The following is a 22028-nucleotide window of genomic DNA, read 5'->3' as shown; positions in this document are numbered from 1 at the left end:
CAAACAAACACACACACAGATGCACAACGCTGTCCAATTAGAATTTTGAATTTAAACTAAAATTGGGTATTCAAATACAGAATTTGTCCATTTCAGTGTTTATTCAGATTGGAGCTAATAACTCTGCCGTGACATGGTGACCATGCTACACATTTCTTAATTATGCTGCATTCAGCAAGCAGTGCCTTTTTCTAAGTGCCACTGACTATTTCTTTAAGAGCCATTAACCATTTTATGTGGAATCCTGTGTTGCTGCGGCTATCTGCTTTTTGAGCAGAATGGAGCACTTTCAATGTTTCCCTCTAAATGCTGTTTAAAAAAGTTTCGCGAGGGAGTGAATATCAGAAGCTAATGACATGACACAAATAGCAAATATTAAATCAAGCTGCTCTTCACCTCTTACACGCCTCTGCAGGATGCAATGTATGGCTGTGTAGCGGGATGACACTCTACTCCTCTCGCTACTCTATCCTTGACAAGGTCAGGACTGAGCAAGTTTTAATGGGTGTGTGGGTGTGTGTATGTGTCTGATGTAGGCGAACGTCCCTTCAAGTGTCTGCAGTGTGACAAAGCATTCAACCAGAAGAGTGCCCTACAAGTCCACACGGTCAAACACACGGGTGAGAAGCCCTACAAGTGTGAAGTATGTGGCCTCAACTTCACACAGAAAAGCAACATGAAATTGCACATGAAGCGCTCTCATGGCTATGGTGAGTACACACACGCTTTTCTGATCTACAAACACTTTTTTAATCTCCCTATCCATTCTTACACACTCTATATTGCAAAATACTTTTTCAGTATATTGCCTTGCTTTCATTTGCCACACATACAATCACAAATCATACAATACAAATGTCATAGATACAAATCACATACAAAAATCCATACCTACAAATGTCATTCATACACAGAGTTGGGTAACAGGTTACATGTATTCTAGCAACATAATCAGGATACAAAAAAGTAACTGCATTATGTTAAACTTACAGAAAAGGGCAGCAGATATTACTGGGACATTTTAAGCATAAATGGCACTGTGTCCTTATTAATAGCCTATATTGCAACAAAATGTTTGGTATGAAAAACATTGTTCTCACTGTCAACACATTCTGTACCTATCTGAGATGTTTACACTGATGAGGGATTGGACATACTCTGCCACAAAGGGCCTTCTTAGCAGTGCTGACCTGCTGGGGAAGGAACGTGTTGTTCATACGGACAATTTTCACACATTCCTTGAGTTCATGCGTCAGCAGAGAGAAAATATAGCAGCTTGTGAGACCTTGTTGGTGGCCATACTGACGTACTGTAGGAGGTGTTCTGAAACTCTTTGGGAGTTAGTTTGGGTTAAAAAGTAACCCAAAAGTAATAGAAAGGAATCGGATTACGTTATTTTAATATAGTAATCCTTTGGATAGGTTACTGTTCCATTTTAATAAATAGATTAGTAGCCTGTAATGGAAAACATTTTTAAAGTAACCTTTCCAGCCTTGTACATACTTACAAACCATACATACAAATGCCACACATACATTTAATCCATATAAATATGCATCTCAAATGTTTACACTTCTGTAAGGGACTTGGCTGCTAGGCTTCTCCGCAAAGCTCCCAAGCATGTCTTAAGTTACACCTCTTGTTCTGTGCTATACACAGCAAAAGACAAAAGTCTACTTGGCTAATCAGAAACCATTTTCCTATATGCCTTACAACTGAGAGAACTCATACTGTAACCCTCAATAATGAATTTTCCGGTTTTGCTGTTTTTTTGTGATTATCTTGCTAACGAATGGTTTTCATAGAAAATGTGTAGTATAGATCAATATGCCTGTCATTCAACGGACTACTTTCCCAGTCGCACTACTTTACCATGATCATGCTCCACTGGTGTGATCCTTTGCTGTTTAGTACAGATTTGAAGCTGTACTAAATATAGTAAGTTTTAAATGTACATATTTAAAATGTCTTCCTAGAATGTTTCATTGTAAAGAGCTGCTGCATTCTAAAACTGGTGTGTTGAGGACTTCTTTTTTTCTTTAATTTAATCTCCTGTTGTGCTGCTCAGGCTAGGTGAGGATTGGTGATAGGATTGCATTACAAAGACACCTGAATACACAGTCTTGTTTTGCTATAATTGTAGGGATCTTCCTTTGACATAATAATCACTAGACATCTACTCCTAACTCTAGCCTTCACCTCAGTTACGATGAAGTACTGAGTTGAGTGAGAGTGGAGTAATGGGTGGAGTGGAGTGGAGTAAAGGAATGGGTGGAGAAATGAATGAAACAGGAATGATGTAATGAGTGGGGTGGGCAGTGGAGTATTAAATGGGTTGGAGATATGAGTGAAGGGGGCAGAGTAATGTGGGTATAGAAATTAGTGAAGTAGGGGTGGAGTAATGAATGCGGGTGGAGAAAGGGAGTTGGAGTGAGCAGGTGGAAGGTGGTGAGGCTTTTGGAGAGACGCTTTACTGCTGCACACATTGCTATAAAATTAACTAAGGTTTTATGAAGACACATTGAGACACAATTAACTTGCCTGTGGGAGGGAACCATGAACTAGTCAGCAGTAGGTGTGGGTGTGTGTGCCTGTGTGAGAGAATATAAAGAGAGAGAGATCTCTTTGTTCTGCCGTATATTCGGTCATTGTTATTGGATTTATATTGTATTCTTTTGCTTAGTTTCTGAACTGCTCTGCCTCATTTCCTGCTTGTGTTGTATTCTATGTATTCTCTCTAAATTGAATTGATGGTGTCTAAATTGATGAGGGTTGAGAGTTCTCTCCAGTTTCTTTAATCAGTTAGATAAGTGATGAAGCTGTTTTGTTCAGGCTCTTCTGTGTTATGGATTTAGCAGGGCCTTGAGTACTGCACATACATAAATGCATTTAATAATACCAAGCTGTTTGGGTCTAAACAAATGACATCAGCAAAGCTTAGCAACCGAGCTTAGAACCCAGCAACAGCAGCATTTTGCAAACACTGCTCCATGTCACACCTCACCTCTGTCTGTGAAACCCAAATGTTCCTTTGTGACTTTTCTTTTCTTTTTTTAACATTATCTTTAGCAAGATCAGCACAGCAGCGGGAAGTAAGGTAGAATGTAAACGTGTGGTTTATTTAAAGATCTTTCACCAAGATCACCACTTTCCCCAGCTGTTAACAGCAGTTAAACACCAAATGTACACAGTAGTTTCAGGAGTGGGCTGTGGTTTATTTAACCCCATAGCAACCATTCTGCTTGTATACACCAGGTACCAAATAGATATTTAACTCTTTGTAGCTCCCTATTGTCACTATGTAAGATATGCTTCAAATAGAGAAAAGTTTTTTTTCTGCAAACATCAGCAAACTGATTCATCTGAGTTGAGTCCCAGAAATATGCAAAATGGTGTGCTTAAAATATTCTACCTCCATCTGCTGTAGACAATTTTAAAAAATGTTATTCCTTGTAGCCTGCCATGTCCTACTTAACCAAAGTTAGTGGAATCTGCAAGTGCACCTGTGTGTTTACATGTATACATGTACACTGTGTTCACAGGTAAGCAAATGGGGGTGGAGCGAGAGGTGGTGCCAGATGAGGAACACGTCTCCACGGCAGCCCAGGACCCCGCACACACCGAGGAGGCTCCAGCAGGGCTGGAGCTGGACTCAACAGCAGCACAGGAGCCAGCTGGAGACTGGCAGTGCTCTATCCCCACTGTCTTCCCCTAAAACCTACATCCTGATCCTCTACAACTATCCCTGCACACTAATCCCCTATGCCCTGCACACACTCCTTACATCCTTATTCGTCCCCCAACACCTGTAGATTTATTGCCAAAACTAGAGCCCTACTGTCTCATTCCCTGCCTCGTCCTCCTCGAAATGGTCCACTCATCCCCTCCACTGATTGGCTAGCTCACTGCTGCTCTTGGCTGTCTGTTGAGCTCCAGATCTGCATGGTTACAGCGTCACACACTCACAGTCAGCCAGCACATCACTCACCTTCCATTTATGAACTGCCTTTTATTCGTCATTGTCATTCCCCCATATACCAAGCTGACCTGTCCCTGCATCACAGGACACTATCTCTTCCCTGAGTAATCAGAGCACTCGCCATACTTGTTTGGCTTGCTATGTGAACTAGAAAATTTAAGTGTTAACATCAGGAGTGGGTTCCTTTACAAAAGAGTAGAAAAGAATTTGATATTGAGTTAATGTTGTATAAAGCTTTTTTAACCAGTGAACTCTTGAATGTATATAGTTTTATAGATGAGAGCCCTCCTATAAGCAGGGCTGCTGTTTATGGGTTTGCGGAATCTCTTGCACTGGGTCTTTCTGTAAATATGCCTGGTTTCAATGATTGCTTTGTTAGTGAAGCTGTATGCTTCACTAACTGAAGCTGTATACTTTGTGGCAGACTTATTTTGTAATGTTCAGAGGTATTTAAGAATAAATCTGGTTCTTTTTTAAATGATTTGTACGTTTTGTTTGACTGGTTTGAGATTTCATTACCACATTATACATTGCTTAGAAAGGAACAGAAGTCTTGTTATTAATTGTTAAGTGAATGCAAAATATTAAATTAAACCCCCACTTTATTTGGAAATTGGAGGCGTGCATACATTTCCTAGAGTGATATACAGCACAAAGGCTGAGAGAAAATCTATTCAATGACATAACCGCCCCCAAATACACACATGCATTGACTTAGCACCTCAAGCACCTTCAAGTGTGTGTCCATCAGGTTGAAGGTTTCTGCTGAAGAATTTCAGTTCTGAATGGTGATGTTTTCATTTTATTACCTTGTTCTACTTTGTCTGTTAACACACAGATTCAGTCAAATGAAAAAAAGCCGCAATAGACACTGCTCCTTTTTGCATTTTTAATGATTCCCATCATTTGATTAGCAGGCTTACTGACAAACACGAAAACCTCTATGGCTTTGCATATGCTAGCTGTATAGACTTTCTGTTTGAGTTTGTACAGGGTTTATTCTGTTCTATAAGCTGAAATGAGGCTATTAAAAGAAGCAGGGCTTAGAGGTCTGAGGCAGGTAGAAAAAAATCAAGGTTCAGGAGTCTGAGGCAGGTTTCAAGGCAGGTAAAGAGGCATGGTTTGAGGCAGGTAAAAGAGGGTCCAGGAGTTTCAGGCAGGGTGTAACAGTTTGAGGCAGGGTTGAAGAGTTTGAGGCAGCCACTGTGCAGGTGAGCTGGATTGCCCTAGTCAGAAAACATTCCAGTGCAACCCAGAAGCTTACTCAGTTAATCCATATCCAGCCAAATCTAATTCATCACTTCCTTACAGATTTGTTATTAGAGTTTAGCCCAATGATTATTATGAACATCAAGACAAGAGACAAAACAATTCAGTTATTCACAGGTAGTTTGATTGTTGGGTAGTTTCATATTTCTAAACACTGTGGTCCACAGCCAGTGGCAGATCCTATGAGACACAGCAAGGAAAGCAATTTTCAGACAAGACCATATCACACAGAGGGAGACAGACATAAAGCCATGTGTGGCAACACATGCACTCTATAAGCAATGGTAGACAAGCTCCTAAAGACTGTTATATATGTTCACCACTAGCTGCGCGGAGAAAACGCGTTACTCGTGTGTGTGTGTTTGTGCAGAGCACAGAGATGGGACGTAAACAGGGCCACAAAACGGAAGCAGCCTGGACAAAGCCAGAGCCACAGACACTCTGGGAGGGCAGCGGGAGCACACGCCTCTAAGGTCCAGGCAGGTTAAGGCTGGAGGTCAGTAAGACGAAGACAGTAACATTCGAGGAGGGTGGGGGGACTGGCCGAGCTGGGTGGAACAAATGAGAAGGTACAATTTACATAAAGCCCTGCCATAACTAGGGCAGAGAGGCACGAGCTTGTTAGCGCAGGAGATAAGAGCAGGAAAAGGTGTAAGTCAAAAAAAACTTTTCCATCCTCTTCTTTTTCTTCTTTCAGATCCTAATCTTCAAATGAGAGAAAAATGTGGGAGCTCAGCGTTTGGATGGTGAGGCAGCGCGGTTTCCTCCCTGCATCAGAGAGAGAGAGAGAGATTGACTCAGAGTAAGACTGAGAGAGAGAGAGAGAGAGAGAGAGAGAGAGAGAGAGAGACTGACTCAGTCTCAGAGCAAGACAGAGACTGAGAGAGTGTCTCAGAGTAAGACTGTGAGAGAGAGACTGAGAGAGACTGTCTCAGAGTAAGATTGAGAGAGACTGTCTCAGAGTAAGACTGAGAGAGAGAGAGACTGAGAGAGACTGTCTCAGAGTAAGATTGAGAGAGAGAGACTGTCTCAGAGTAAGACTGTGAGAGAGAGACTGAGAGACTGTCTCAGAGTAAGATTGAGAGAGAGAGACTGTCTCAGAGTAAGACTGTGAGAGAGAGAGAGAGAGAGAGACTGAGAGAGACTGTCTCAGAGTAAGATTGAGAGAGAGACTGTCTCAGAGTAAGACTGTGAGAGAGAGAGACTGTCTCAGAGTAAGACTGTGAGAGACGGCTGGAGGATGGAGAGATGGGGCACTAACAGCGAGACTAAAAGAGACAGTATTTTTGATCACTGATGGTGAATTTGATTGTGCATAACAGTCATGACAATCCCAAATTACTGCTGGATCAACATATAAAGGACTAAAGCAGAATTTTTTTAGGTATAAACAGAGACAGTAAAGTAGCTTTGCACCAGGCCATTTCTAGAGGGCATGTGAAAGTCAGAGACTGTGCTGACTGCAAGGTGTTTGACTATACTATGCACTCATGACAGGGCAGTCTGCATTTGTTCTCCTGGAAAAGACTGATGTGTGATGCACACACACCTGTTGCAGCTCCAGCAGTATGACTAATGTTTTTGAAAATACCGTCTTAAAGAAATACTTTAACAGTGAATAAAATCGTAATCTTTTTTCTGCCTTATCCTATTGGCATTTCTTTTTAAGACTGATATTTTTTGGATTAAATATTTCTCCACAGGATCTACATGAAGCACAAGTTCATTCACCATGAGTTATGCAAAAATACTTAAACCGTTGCACGTCAGTGCATGAGGCCAGCAGCAAAACGTCTGAGGACTACATAAGATAAAGTGTTTCGCCTGGCGGAAAATGCATACACCAGCCAAAGCTTCTGATTCTTCCATTCTGGAGTTAAAGCACTGGAACTGCAAAGCATAAACCTAAACTGAGCAATTAAAATAGCTCTTAAAAAAGATGAAACCAAAATCAAATGAATGGAAAAAAAATCCAACATGAATAAGAAGCTTGACTTTAAAAGCAGATTAAATCACAAGCACATTTCCCTTGGGAGCAAAAAAACCAAATACATTTAAAATGAGTGCGATGGTGCAATGGTGTATAAGTCAGGCTGGCCTAAATAGGTTTATTAGCCGAGTGGCACGTAATTAAGTTTTTCTAAACATTCTTTACCGTGAATACACCTTAATTGTGGAGGGTGTGTGACTCTAACTTTGAATATCAAACCTATTCAAATAAGATCGCTTCCGTCCTCAGCCTTTTCAGTAGTCACGAATTGTTTCATGCCAAGTAAAGTCGAGCGGAAAGTTTCCGGGCGACTGTCGCGCAGCAGCGTCTCCCCGCGATGATGAACGTGAATGTGTGAAGAAAAAGAAAAGCTAAGCTCGAACGATTTACTCACTGTTCCTGATGAGGATTCACGTCACTGAGATGAGAGGGAGACCAAATGTCGATTGGTTTTATACTCTACACAGTCACTGATAAATCGATTGGTTTTATACTCTACCCAGTCACTGATAAATCGAAGAATGTCTGCGTGCACGTTTTTCTACACAATTACCATTTTGAAGATCTTGGTCAGGGTTCCCTGGCCGTCGCTAGCGCGCCCTTTCTGGGTCTTAGCCGAGCCATGACTCTTCTGGTCTCCCTGTGGGCGACAGGGCAGCGCAGCATTAGAGCTCAGGTGAAAGCGGCCGCTCATTCTCCGCTAATGCACAGAGCTGAGCTCCTCTGGCTAGAGACTGGCAGCAGCACCGTACACACCTGTGTAGTAGTGCTGCAGTTTTTGTCCAACCGGGCCGTGTGAAAGCAGTTTAGCCAAGAGCTACTGAGTCTCGTTGCATTTTCCTAAAGCTTAGAAGCTGGAGATCAAGTTAGCTGATTTGTAAGCGCCAATTAGTAACAAATGTTGGTGCACAAAGCACGCTGCATGTTTGGAGTTGTTTTTCGGTCTGTAGTTTTTGCCAGTGGTAACACGCCCTCCTGGGGCTCATGGAGAAAGGAAGCTAAGGTTTGATGGAAACTGATTAACTCGGTCCAGAAGGCTAATGGCGCCTTCCGAAGTTTTCAACACATCTGTACAATGTGTGAAACGAAAGAAACAAAGTAAAATGATGGTGTTTGAGGTACATGCATCTCTGGAAATGTCTTCGAAAAATCTGAGAGGTCTTGATACTTCAAGCGCATTTAAGATCTTAATACGTTTAATAATACATTTTTTAAATATAAAAATTATTTGTAATTATGTAGCTGTATTTTTACTCACGGTTCATCTTTCATGTTAAACTTTAAAAAATTGAATTGCTATTTTAGGTTAAATATCCTACTCCACATGCATGTTAAGCTGTTAAATAGCCCACTTGACATGCATGAGGACCATTTCAGTTAAAAAGAAAGCAATGCAAAAAATGTATGATTTTGTGTTTTGCCTCCAATTCCTGATTCTCACTCACATAGTTTCATATTTAAATAAACCTCTCACTGAGAATGAGGAACAGAAGAGTGTGTTTAGGCTAACAAGTTAACTAATACAGTGCACCTATGTTCAGAAAGTGGCCACGAGGAGGCCATGCAGCGGTGGCCTGGATGGACAACAGCAGTGTTCTTCTCAGTTCAGCTCCTTTGTACATGTAGCTATGTTCAGTAGGACACACAGGTTTAACTCATCCATCATCAACAGTGTTAATCTAACAGAACCGATGTGTGAGAACCCTTCCTGTGTTTCTCTAGTAGCACCTACCAGGCCTAGCTTTGTTGTGAGAGCACGCCACTGTACAGAGAGACAGGCAGAAACAGAAGAAGAGAGCCAGTGTTATAGGGAGATGGAAAAAGATAGTGTGAGAAGTGAAGAACAATACAGTTCATACACTCACACATACGTACATACACACACACACACACACACACACACACACACACACACACTACTAAAAACAAATCGAGCACAGAATGAAACACTCCACACATACAGTCACGAATGACACAATCATTATTTATTTAAACAATTTTCCCCCCTTCCCTGTGCCCTATGAGGAAAAAAGCAAACAAATTTTTATTAGCAGCCACTGAACGCATAAAAATTATGGTCTTTTGGTGATGGGTGATAGGAAATTATCTTCTTACATATTTTCACTCACTGACAGATGGGATATCATATCCCTCTTGGTCTGGCAACTATTAAAACTACTAAACATATAATCAAACCTAAAATGAATTAAAAAAAACAAATTGGATCCATGTACCACAAAGTTATTAAACCTACAGTTTTACCCTGTAATCTCTTTAAAAGTGATGTTTTGAAAACAGGGTGGTGGTGGTTGGAACTGTTTCACTGGATGTAATGCTGTCATACTAATGAATGCGAGATAAGTCTACACTTACCCTAGACTTGCGAGGGGCAGGAGACACCTAAGGATAAAAAAAATACAACTGTGTCTGGATTGCAAAGCATCTGGATCACTGACCTTTACTGGAAAAGCACTTGTTAAGTCTTAAGTCACACTATCTTTGTAATGCACATTTTAAGATATGTCTTTAAAAGGTTAGCTATTCTTTAAGCACAGACAGACAAGACAGAGAAACAGGGAAGAAAGAGAGAAAGAAACAGAGAGAGACACATAGATACTTACGATGGACCTAAAGAACTGCGCCACAGTGCTCCCATCACCACGACGACGAGGGGAAGAATGAGCCGCCCTCTGGGGAGAAGCGGACAGGGCACCACGGAAGGAGCCCTGAAATGAAACGAAGTGAGACAAGAAACGTGTTTGGTAACTCCACTCAGTTTCCCTTCACCCTCTCGTTTAGAGAAGTGAGGAAGATGATGGGGAGGGATGTTGCCGGCCGCATCAGGATCTAAGGTCTGCAGCACGATTGGCATCCTCTGTCTGAATTTTAATCTTACAGGGCTTTTGAGGATTATGGAAGTCAGACCAATCACAACCAATCTCCATGAAGGTAGGTACTTCTACTAGTTAGACTCCTAAGAATGCTTTCTTTTAATTTCTATACAGACGTATGCTGTCATTTGTCCACTAAAAAGCCACGGCGACCTTATTCTCACTGTAACTGAAGGAGGCTGAAAAAGGTAGGACGTTTTATTAATGCCACAGAGCTCTTGCCAAACAGTAGCTGATCACCCACAGAAACAGACTAAAGGTGGTTTGCTTTATTGGCACTGAGAGCTAATACTCTCAGGCATTTACTTATGATGGGGTACAAAAGACCTGAGTTCCTTAGACATATTAAAGATTTAAACTTGCTTTAACAAGTTTGCTTAAACAATGTGATTTTAAAGGTTTTAAAAGCTTTCACAAATCTGAGTGCTCTGTAAAGCTCTGTAAGGCTCTATAAAGGTCTATAAATGTAATGAGGAACACTGAAGGATTATCAAATACTTTTAAGTAAAAATACATTTGGGCTCATGAATTATGATTAGATTAAACAGTTAATAGTTTATTTACAATTTTAGCAACACATGAACACCTAAGGAACCCGAACTGTTAGCTGCATTCTAAATAAACCATATTCAGAACTAAACTTATTTCCTCATACATGCACATGCCCACAAACAGAAATCTATGCACGTGGCATATGAGTTTAAAATGCACATGATGTTAAGTGCAAGAATTACTAAATGAAAAACCTTGTTTGGAGCTAATGAAGTGTCCAATCAGAAAGCTTCCTTTGCCACCACAGGTATGAGTTCATGGGAAGGGGAGCTGCTCCACACATGGAAATACAGAGCAGACACTGAAGCACTCTCCACACCAAAGCAGTTCACAACTCCGTCAGTGGAAGAACACCGGACAGATCCACCCACTCCTCTGCCACTGTTCATGTCTTGTTCTAACTACTGATATTTGTCTGTTCATGTCTTGTTCTAACTACTGATATTTGTCTGTTCATGTCTTGTTCTAACTACTGATATTTGTCTGTTCATGTCTTGTTCTAACTACTGATATTTAATCTGATGTTCCAGTCCTTCCCTAATTCACTAAATTCTAAGAGGCATAAATACTTAGCAAAAACATTAAAGTTCAGATTTCTTACCACCCAGCAATGGCACTGTACTAGCAGTGAGGAAGATGATGGGGAGGGATGTTGCCGGCCGCATCAGGATCTAAGGTCTGCAGCAGGATTGGCATCCTCTGCCTGAATTTCAATCTCAGAAGGTTTTTGAGAATTCCTGTCATCATTAGCTCAGCCCCGCAGGTCAAAGATTCTCTCTCACTCGGGCTGTGTACCCATTCCCTACCTGCTGTGCAATCGTCCGCCCTGAGGAGTAGGTACATCACACACACTTACACCTTCACCTTTGATAGCTGTTTGCTTTCTTCCCATCTCTTCAGGGCGCACAGCCTGTTCTTACTGAGCACTCTAACCGAAGCACTCTTAAATCATAATGAGCCCCCCAATACCTAGCTTAACACTGTTAACAATACCTACATTTACACTGACAATTATAGATTAGATCACTCAGACGCTGAGTTGGAATATTGTGCGCTGCAGATCCCACTGTGGGGTCATATGTTACAAAGATGCCATAGCATTCGAAAGCAGCCATTTTGAAACCTGCTTATTTGTCAAGAAAGTGTGAAAGTGTAATCAATCTTTTATGGAGGGTGTTGTGTAAGGTGCAAAAAATCCCCACTAGGCTCAGGGATCAACATATTAAAGGAAGCGAATTCCTTAATAAACCTGATTTTTGGGACAAGGCACATAAGCAGCCATTCATTTGAGTAGAAGTATACAGTGGAAACTGAATCTGAAATCCTGTATTTGTGAATCTCTCTCTCTCTCAGACCTCAAAAGCACCTCAAGAAATCTAAGAATAGATCCTCTCATTGATTTCTTGAGGGAAAAAACTCACAGCAGGATGAGCGTTCAATCTACTTTACATCGTAAGAGGGAAAAAGGGGAAAAAATCTCATTAAGATGAAGTGATGCAGAACTAAAGGATAAAACCATTTGTTTTTATAATGGCCTTTTTTTTCTGAAGGAACTAGAGCTTGTATGTAGGTATATAAATATGCATGTGGTACAAAACACCCCTTTACTGCATAATTCGTCCTTCGTCCCCAGGGAGGAAGAGTGTCAAACATCTGGAGAATGACTAGAGTTAAAACAGGATTTTAATACCGACTCCAAAAATGTATGCAAGGACTAAACTTTAATATTCCTTTTCAAAAGCAGTGGCAATATTATAATGTAGCACTGTGGCCCAGTAACCATATCAAGCTTAGTGAGTTATTGAATGACCTGTCCGACCTTCACTGACCCACAGTTTCTAACTGCCCACAGCACACAGTTCCTGCCAACAAGCCAAACAACTCCATGTTGCTGTGGGTGATCTATTGTAAGAGTGAGCTCCCTCTAGCAGTCAGATTGTACATTTAAAAGAAATGTTACTGAAAAACATTCCACTTAGGATGCATACTCCAATGAAGACAAACATGAACATAAACACACAAACAAACAGAATGTATGGTGTGTATGTAAACAGGAGGAGTTTTTACTTTTTTTATGAAAGCACTGATTCACAAAGATTGTGACTCAGCATTGGTTCATAAAGTTGTGGATCTGTATTCCACTGGAATCTCAGTGAATCGACCTATTCTCTCTGTTCTATTACTTTTTTTGATTATTTTTAGTAAGTATATTTAGTAAGTATTAGGTATAAGCTGTAGATTCAAACAGCAAAAAATCTAGTGAGATGGCACACACACATACACGCATAACCTAATGCACCTCTCTAAAGAAATCTATCATTTCAATAGGAAATGTGCATATAACACAAACAGCAATAGCCATCAAGCCACAGCTGCTATGAAGACACCCCAGTCCAACACTAGTGTACCTGTGCCGGAATCTTTTTCTGCTTTCACCCATGTGCTGAACTATAGCTCCCTGTCCCTGCGTTTTGGCACATTCAGACATCACTGTACCCGTCTCTGTTCTCTGCATTCTTGTCCATGTCAGTTGAAAGGAGGCTGTTACAAAGGCCCTGCTGCTAGAGAGAACACAAAGCAACACACTGGCTACAGCTCTGCTTACACAGTTTTAATCAAGCAAAATATCAGAGAAGCTCAGAACAAGATCAGTATTAGAGACATTCAGGGGGAGGTTTCACACCACACAGAAGATAAAGGTTAAGGCAAGCACTGGATTAATAGTTCAAAGCTATACAAAAGGGGCATGATTGAAAGGCCTCGGCACTGGCATGGTTAGTGTCGTGACATTAAGGGTCACATCAACCTGATGCATGTTATTGTGCACAAATAAAAAAAAACGCACATTCCAAAAGCATGTGGCTCAAAAAAAAGAAAACAAGGCCAAAAAGGGAGCAAATGAAATTATATTTATATTAAGATACCATGCTGGCCTTCAGCATATGTAGCATTAATGAAACTAAAATCACAATGAAAATTGAAACAAATGTATTCTCTGCTGGCCTACTTGCATACACATATTTTCCAGGATAAAGAGGACATATTTGTTTTGGATATACATTTCACAATCTCACCCAGAGAAACAGTACCTTCACATACTAAATGTGATTTTTACTTTTATATAATTTTTTAAACTCACAAGGAAAAATAAACAAACAAACTTAATCCATGTCTTTGAGGACAAGTAACCTGACACTTGAATAAATTTGACACGAAAGAGGAAATTTCCACTGATGCCCCTTTGATATAGGCTGCTGGATCAGTTTTTAAGTCACATTTTCAAGTCCTGAGTGTTCCTGAACTGATTTGGTTTTGCTGATTCTATGTTCCCTCAGTACTAATGACACTACAAAAAGATTAAGAGTGGAAACTGGGGAGAAAAAAAAAAAACAAAAAAAAAAACAACTGAAAATATAAAATTCCAGTTAGATAAATATTTCTTTTTGATACAAACACTGATGACTTATCGACTGTTAGTCTCAAAATTCCATTAGCAGCTGACCATTTTACAAGTAATTTATAACACAAATATATGTAATTCTGCGTGGTAAGGAAAAACAAACTGAGTAAAGGATGATTCTGTGCTTCTACAGAATTATTTTAATTTTCCCCAGGTGGATAGAAAGAAATTCCATAAATTTCTTACTGATTATAATGTATATGTACAAACAAGCATAAAGCTTTTACCCTCCATTATGGAGTAATGGCTGCCAATACAGTGAAATGAAAAGAAAACGAAAGAAAACAGACAAGATAAAAGTAACACTGAGATCATATTTGGTCTCTAAAGAGCACTGAAATTTAATTGGTTTGACGATTAGTAATTATTCATGCTCTAATTATTTACTGTTGATGACTACAATAGTACATCAGATGTATAAAAGAACACATTTTTGTTTTATGACACTCTCGAGATGGAATAAAAACAGACATTTGGTAAATCGCTTTATACTATTGTAATATAATCTGAACATTTAGAACTTAGAAATCTACAAATGTATACTTCAATCATTAACATATATTATGTATAAAATTCTCAGATTATAGGAAGTCTAAAGGCATAAGTTTGGTGACCAGTGCTTTTGACACATGCTGAACTTTTATGCTGAGTGTAAACTTGTCTGGTACAGTAAAACAGATTTATACCTATTGCATCACATAGTTCTGCACTCTGTACTACAGTGCCTCTGGATTTGTTCCTCTCAGTGATGTAAAACACATCTAAACTTGTTCAGCAGAACTGGGTCTAGTCAACATTACTTCTCTGTAATGTATCTGGACTGTTACAAAGACATGCTAACAAACAGATACAGGCAAATCCTTACACAGACTCAGTCCTAACGCAGTCCTGCTCAGTCCTAACTCACGATCCATTCAACTCAGCTGATGGCATAAGGCAGAGAATTGCATATTTAAAGAGAACAGACACGCACCCGCTCAGCAATGTACAAAATACTTATGCCTGAAACAGATTCAAAATCCATTACAAATGTGTTCAGAACTTTAACAGCTGGGGTGTAGTAATGAACCCTCAGCCATGTATGAAGCCAAAGCTGTAGAGGCACTGGGATCACTACTTTAGGGTAGACAGAGCAGTCTACCACTCCTATACAGCAGGGCTCTGACAGTCAAGTACCACCAATATGCCCATCATCCCACTGAACAGCAATGCATGCACTCCAGCTCCTGGGCCACACGTAGACCTGCTCTTCAGTTAAATCCAGCTTCTTGGATCCTGAAGTGGCTATGATATTACATGCAACTGAAAGCTCTCATGCACTGAGACTCTGAACACACCCTTACAGAGGAGTATCTGGACACACTGGAAAAGGACGACAGTACTGTCTAAGATCAGACTTTCAACACACAATCTTAACTTATCTTCTCTTGACCCTGAGCTCTACAGACATATAGTCTATGCTGTTCACTTCCATATTATCATGGATATGGTTATCATTAAACTTTATCCCTGAAATGGGAATACCTCCTCTGTATGTGCAGATGGACTTAACAACAGCAATAAACAACAACGAAATCATAAAATCACCTCAGTATCCTCTCTGAAAGGCATGGCACACTATCCTGATGTTTATTTGGATTGTTGTTTCTTGATCACATTTTTAATTGAAAGTGTAGTAAAGAAATAAAGATACTACCAGTTTTATGCCAACAGCTGCTCTCGCCTCAGGTTCCTAAACCACACCCAGTGCCTGTACACATAAGACAGCCCTTACAGCATCTCACCAGAGCATGCAAAAAAAGGAGAAAAAAAGAAAGAAATTCAACCCTAAACAACAACGGAGAGACAAAAGGGTTCTGTAGATGTGACCACCAGCACTGCAGACCCACAAAAACAACACGATCAACGCCTAGAACTCAAACAAAAGGTGAAGGAAGCAGCTAAGCTGGAGACGTGCAGAGTGTGTGTTTAAGTGAAGTCCATCTCTCCTCACCTTGCTCTTCCTTTTCTTGTCCCCTCCAAAGAACTTCCCAATCTGGTCCAGTACACCGGGGCTCTTCTTGCTCCGGCCCAGCCTGAAGCCGGACTGTCCTGATGAGCTTCCAGATGCCATGGCGATGTGTTCGCTCAGTTCGCTCAGGTGTTCAGGGGGATCAGAGGTGGTTCGTTGGGAAAGAGCAGAGATAGAGCGAGAGGACGTGAAACACGAAGGGTCTAGTCTGCGTCCTGCTCTGCGTTCTCCGAGGCGCTGTGCGCTCCAGTTCCAGGCAGTTCCTCCGGGATGGTGTGCAGCTCGTCTGACTCTGACGGCCGGTCTTTGAAGGTGTTGTCCTCACGGCCCGGAGCATCTCGGGAGAAGAGGCGGGCCAAGTGGGGGCGTGGCCCTGAAGCGCCTGGGTCTTCCGGATTGGCTCGGTCCTTGCTGTGCAGAGCAGCGGAGGCGGCCGTCCCTGTGCTCTTGCTGGGGTGGTCTTTGTTCTGGTTGACATCTGGTTCATTCAGGCCTGCAAAGAAACGACAAGTGTTACACCCCAATGCCCGGCCACACAGTGCACACGGCACAGAACAGAGCCCTCACACCCAGCACAGACGCACACAATGGCACCCTTTGTCAGAACCTCTGCACCTTCTGAAGCCACAGCACAGCATCACACATTTACTCAGCAGCATTCACTGCAAAGCCCAACATAATGTAGGGGTCAGATCATGTAGGTCTGATTATCAGCCTTATATGATCATATATCATCAGGGTTTCATCAGCCCTACATGAAACCCCTATACAGTTAGTCCTACAAAATCAGTCTCCTACACAAAAAGAGCCTCTACATGATCAATCCCCTCCACAATCTCAACATCCTTTACAACATGAGACCTCTACACCATCATAGCTCTAGATGATTAGACCTCTAGATGATTATAGTACTACATGATTAGATCTCTACATGATCAGACCTCTACAATATCAGAGCGCTACAATATCAGAGCTTTACACAGTTAGAGCTCTACAAGATCAGACCTCTACATGAACAGACTGCTACACAAATAGACCCCTAAACTCTCAGACCCCAAACTCTCAAACTCTCAGTCTCTGAGTGGTACCCCAACTCACATTACTGTGGCTCTATCCAATGAAGGACATTTTAAATACCGTCCATTGAAAACTGCCTCTGTCACACTAATGCCAGTCTCCACAATGCTGTTTTTGGGCAATAAATATAATGGCCATGTCTTTGCTGAAGGTCCCAAACTTCCAGAACTTGAGTCATTTTAACGCTAATTTGGTGGATGGCAGCATGCAAGGTGCTTCCATTGTGGGCTTGCTCTCCATGTCACAGTCCCAGTCAGTAAGACAAAAGCTGCACTATTCTGTCAGGAATGGTGCAGCAGAGAATCTGCATGCTAATATTGTTATAACAGAGACCCATTGTATCGACTGCACTGTTATTCCTGCTTAACAAAGGGACCAGTGTGGATGGAATAACTCCTCCAAGTATGGATTTTCAACTCTTTCCATGGTGCCACTTATCTGATGTGGTAGTTGCAGCAGGCCTGGTGTGGCTGCCAAGGAAATCATAAAAACTGATATCGATAGGCAGGTTGTTTTAGAAGTGAGTGCCCACAGGAGTATGTAATGGATTGTTCTGTAATAACTGACCTCAATCACTCCTATTCTCTCCATTTTTGTTGTTATGTAATTTAATCTCTCTGTTTCCTCCTAATCTGTTAAAATATGTGAGACCAAAGTTAGTCTGGTAACATAGTTGACATCACAGCTGACATCAGAAAACAATGGGTTGAGCCTACCAACCCTCAGTCAGTTCCAGTACATACAGCAAAGTGGCAAATTTTTCTTTGCTGACACAACCGTTTTCATAGTGGATGGCCCATTTTTCACTCCAAGTCAGAATTTAAAGTGCTTGAATGAATAATGAGTGTTGAACTGTTGTTGTGCCATTTACATGAGTAATGTTGTTGTGCCAAATACGTAAAAGGAGGTGAAGGCAAAGGTTATTATTCTCTACTGATGCTCATACTTCTTGTGTGACAGGTGGTTATGTGACATGACAGTGCATACTGCTGATTCAAACTGACAAACAGTGTCATATTGCCATCTGTGTGAATCTGGGATGTAGACATTATGTATCAGCCTATCAGTCATCAAAAGTAAATGAGAAACTATGCTGTGACCCTCATCCTATTTGTGCAAAATATCAAAAATAAAATAAAATAAATACAAATTGATTATCATGGTAAAAATGTACCAGTCATTACTGTGAGGAAAAGTGTCCCATAGCCAAACTCTGTACTCTGTACTGTGTCCACAGTGGTCAGTGCACCAGTGCTATGGCTTTCAAATTTACATTAAAATGCTGACTATTCCAGAAACACATTCACACCAGAGCAGACAGTCTAAATCAGCCAGTCAAACAGGTGCTAAAGCAGAAGGAAATCCAGCTCGCATGCCAGCTGTGTGAAAACAGACACCCAGTACGTCTGCCTCGCTTTAGTGCAGACACCACTGCTGCTGCTTTTAGCGACTACTGTGTAAACAGTGTCTCAGGATGTCTCCAGAGTTACTGGTGAATCATAAGCACTGCAGTATTTTTGGTAAGCCATCAGCCACTTTCAAACTCAGCTATTAATGAACCAGACGTACAAAATAAGCCAGAACACCAACAGAGAAAACCTGCCTTTCATGGCTCTCCATTCAGCTAGGCCCAGTCTTATCCGAGATAGAGAACACAGTCTTAATGGGTGGTATGTGTCTAACAGATCTAGTAAAGACATCTACATACATCAGCACTTCAGATCAACAGGCTGAATATGATACATATTCCATGAATCATATTAAGGTGTAATATGATTCATATTCCACCAAGACTTGTCTCTTATAAATAACAAACCTCCGCTCAATATCACTGTATTTGTGATGGAATTGTCATGGATTTTTTTTTAGCATGGATTTTCCAAAGATAAAATTAAAGCCAGTAATCTATGGAACAGAGATAAGACCCCAAAATCAGTGACCTTACTGTGGATGACTGTAGATGAAGCCCCAGTCTTCTCATACCAGCACAAAGCCACAGGTAGAGGAGGAACAGAAGACAAGGGAATCAAAGAACAATCATAAAAGAACAGAGCACACTTCACTAAGAGAGGCAGAGAGGAAGTAAGACAGAGAGAGTGTGTGTGTGTGTGTGTGTGTGTGTGTGTGTGTGTGTGTGTGTGTGTGTGAGGGTGTGTAGGACTATTAAGATAGTAAATCTACCTGATGTAGGATGTAGCCGTGTTTTGTTTCTCACTCTCAAACTTGTACTGTCATACTGTCACATCAGGGGAAATCTAGCTTTATTTCACATGGCCTAATGGCATAATTGATAATAAAACAAAAACAACATATCTGAGCAGAGTGTGGGTGGATGTGTGCTACCAAATAATTACCAATTACTGAATGATGGTGCAGCATAGACACTTGCTCAGATGCTGAACTGCTTCAGACGTCTGCCACCCACAACATGTTCTTTCATTTTTTGTTTGGTAACTGATTACACAGTGTTACTGCTGTTATTGTGTCATTATTACTGTTCCTGTTACTGTCTACCTTAAGATAAGTAAGCTTTGCTATAACCTACACACTTTTTTTTTTTTTGGTTTCTTTTTTCGATTTGCTATAATTGGTAAACTTATAAAGTGAAGAAATGTCGAAATTTGTTTTGATTAAATCCAGTCTGATTTAACATTTGAAAACATCCACCTGGTCATCTTTTTTTGTTATTGTTTTTATATTGTGATTGTCTTCATCTAATATTCAGCTGGGCTGTCGAAAAATATTCCTTACCGGACATACTGGAGAGGAAGTTGAAAAGTGTAGCTATAGAAGAACAAAAACTGGAACGCGCCCACAGCAGCAACCAAATGACAGATAAGGAATGCAAAGAGTGGGCCTTAGCCTCTCAGCCTCTCTCCCCTGCTCTCGCGCTCTCTCAGGCTGTGTACGAACAATAAGGGCCAGTTTGGAGCTGGTGGGCTGGTGGCATGGCAGGCATGTAGCCCACAGCAAGCTCTCCCACGCAGGGTGAAGGCCTCTACGCAGCTCCCACTGCCCAGTGGACAGCTACTCTCTGTTCCACTGCCTTCAACCGGTATTCAGCACCCAACTCGCCCCTAGCCCCCTCCCGAAGGATTTCTGAAATACCCTCTTAGTGTGACAGGTGCGTGTGTGTGTGTGCGTGTATTTTCTCACCCGGAGGAAAATTCTACATTTGGAATTATGAACTCCAGAAAACCTGAGGAATTGGGGAAGTACTGATTTTGTCTGCATGCATAACTGTTACAGGGCTGCACTGATACATGCTGGGATAGAGTTAATGGGGCTTTGGTAAGGCATGTGAAAATAGCTGTTATAGACTTGTACTGATATGCTGGGATAACTTACAGGACTGTGCTTGGGCATGCTGGGATAGCCGTTACATCACTGTGTTGGTGCATGCTGGGAAAGCTGTTAGCATATGTGGAGAAATTTTGTCCATCTCTGAAGCTATCAAGATGGCTATAACAACAACAGCAACAACAACAACAAAAAAAAAGCATTCTATACCCACTGATATTCTGTGAGGAATCCTAAACGAAGTGCCATGTCTTGCTTTTAGTTGTAAGCTCTTGGTGTAATTCCCTGAAAGAAACATTGCAGCTTGATTATTATGAGCCCTGAGGTCAGAGGAATGAGCTCACTGCAATCATTGTCACAGCCACATCCACCCAGCCATGCTACTACCGCTAGTACTGTTACTACGCTCTCCGGACAGTCACCACAGAGCTCGTCTGCACGCAGCAGTGCCGGATGGTACCTCTCTCTCTTTCCTTTTCTGTATGCGCTTGTCTTTCTCTCTATTATGAGTATCTCCTAATTGTGGAGTGGCGCTTTGTCTCAGCCTGCCACTCTAACAGCAGCAGAGGGTGTGTATCAATGTGTATGATTATGAATTTGAGCACGTGTGTCTGCGAGTGTGATAATTGTACAGAAGCCTGTCTTCATGGTCAAGCTGCTTCAGGGGGCTCTATTCTCTGTTGTGGGAGAGGCTAATGCCCAGATCACATTTCAGTATTCTCTTTGTATTAATTACCCATCCTTTCATGTCTCCTGCTCTCTAAACAGCATACACTGTCTCATAAATTGATATGTGATAAGTAATACATTTTTGGCTGCTGTGTTGCTTAACAGTATGCCACTCACCCTCTGCTGTAATGAATTAGCTGAGTGGTTAATCCCTAATTTTATGTCTACACCACCTACTGCACCACTGTATCCTTCAGTGGACTACACTACCCAAAATGTTCTGGCATATACTAGAAACATAGCACAGCATCAAAAGCTCTGATGTGTAATGGAAACATAACATTCAAATCAAAGCAATCTCCTGTGTGTGTGTGTGTGTGTGTGTGTGTGTGTGTGTTCTTCACCTGTAGCTATAGAGCTTATGCTCCTATGTAGACAGTGTAACTTAATGCTAGTAAACTGTCTATTAAACCAATACAGCATTTACATAGTTCCTGAAAGCCATAATGTTCTGTGGTTTCCTTTTCTGTTTCCAGGAATTAACAGAGGAGCTTCACTCGCTAAACGCTGGCCCATTCAAATGTTCACCGCAGGAGGCTGAATGTGTGCGCTTATACAGTGCAATGGTAGCTGGGATCTCCTAGGACAGTGCTGGGTTCTTCCCAGGATAGCACTGGGCTCTTCGCAAGGCAGCACTAGGCTCTTCGCAAGACAATTCTCTGCTCTTCGCAGGACAGAGCTAGGCAGTTCCCAGGTCAGTCTGGGCTCTTTCTAGGACAGTGATGGGCACATCCCAGGACAGTGCTAGGCTGTTCCCAGGTCAATCTGGG

At 41.4% G+C, this 22028-nt stretch overlaps 3 protein-coding genes across 14 annotated transcripts in view; 1 reads left to right on the top strand and 2 right to left on the bottom strand.

Annotated features, from left to right (window-relative positions):
- Positions 1-4460, top strand: part of LOC113580623 (zinc finger protein 236) — a 39909-nt gene extending 35449 nt beyond the window's left edge. For all 10 annotated transcript variants that reach the window (XM_081723447.1, XM_081723453.1, XM_081723452.1 and 7 more), the window contains 2 exons: positions 537-710; positions 3543-4460. In XM_081723447.1, coding sequence (XP_081579573.1) covers positions 537-710; positions 3543-3715 — 347 coding nt within the window. In that variant the 3' untranslated portion in view covers positions 3716-4460. The remainder of the gene's footprint in view (positions 1-536; positions 711-3542) is intronic.
- A 394-nt stretch (positions 4461-4854) lies between these two features.
- LOC113580632 (myelin basic protein-like) lies at positions 4855-16268 on the bottom strand. Of its 2 annotated transcripts, XM_027015317.3 has the most exons (6): positions 16135-16268; positions 9860-9964; positions 9612-9638; positions 8971-9000; positions 7792-7878; positions 4855-6016 (listed from the first exon to the last, which is right to left on the bottom strand). In XM_027015317.3, the coding sequence occupies exons 1-6, from the start codon at positions 16252-16254 to the stop codon at positions 5981-5983; spliced, it is 405 nt and encodes a 134-aa protein (XP_026871118.1). In that variant the 5' UTR covers positions 16255-16268; the 3' UTR covers positions 4855-5980. The 2 variants fall into 2 exon arrangements, with proteins under 2 accessions (XP_026871118.1, XP_026871119.1); XM_027015318.3 differs by lacking the exon at positions 8971-9000.
- Positions 16186-22028, bottom strand: part of LOC113591157 (myelin basic protein-like) — a 25737-nt gene continuing 19894 nt past the window's right edge. Inside the window, exons 4-6 of one of the 2 annotated variants that reach the window (XM_081723459.1) lie at positions 20744-20814; positions 19175-19202; positions 16186-16645 (exon numbers count right to left, since the gene is read on the bottom strand). In XM_081723459.1, the coding sequence (XP_081579585.1) occupies positions 16356-16645; positions 19175-19202; positions 20744-20814 (389 nt within the window). In that variant the 3' untranslated portion in view covers positions 16186-16355. The remainder of the gene's footprint in view (positions 16646-19174; positions 19203-20743; positions 20815-22028) is intronic. The other variant, XM_035528298.2, reaches the window with a different exon arrangement.

Source organism: Electrophorus electricus, chromosome 11 (assembly GCF_041902795.1).
Source record: "Electrophorus electricus isolate QZ-2024a chromosome 11, ASM4190279v1, whole genome shotgun sequence".
Taxonomy (NCBI): domain Eukaryota; kingdom Metazoa; phylum Chordata; class Actinopteri; order Gymnotiformes; family Gymnotidae; genus Electrophorus; species Electrophorus electricus.
Note: the sequence above shows the minus strand (reverse complement) of the source record. Positions and strands in the feature narration are given on the sequence as shown.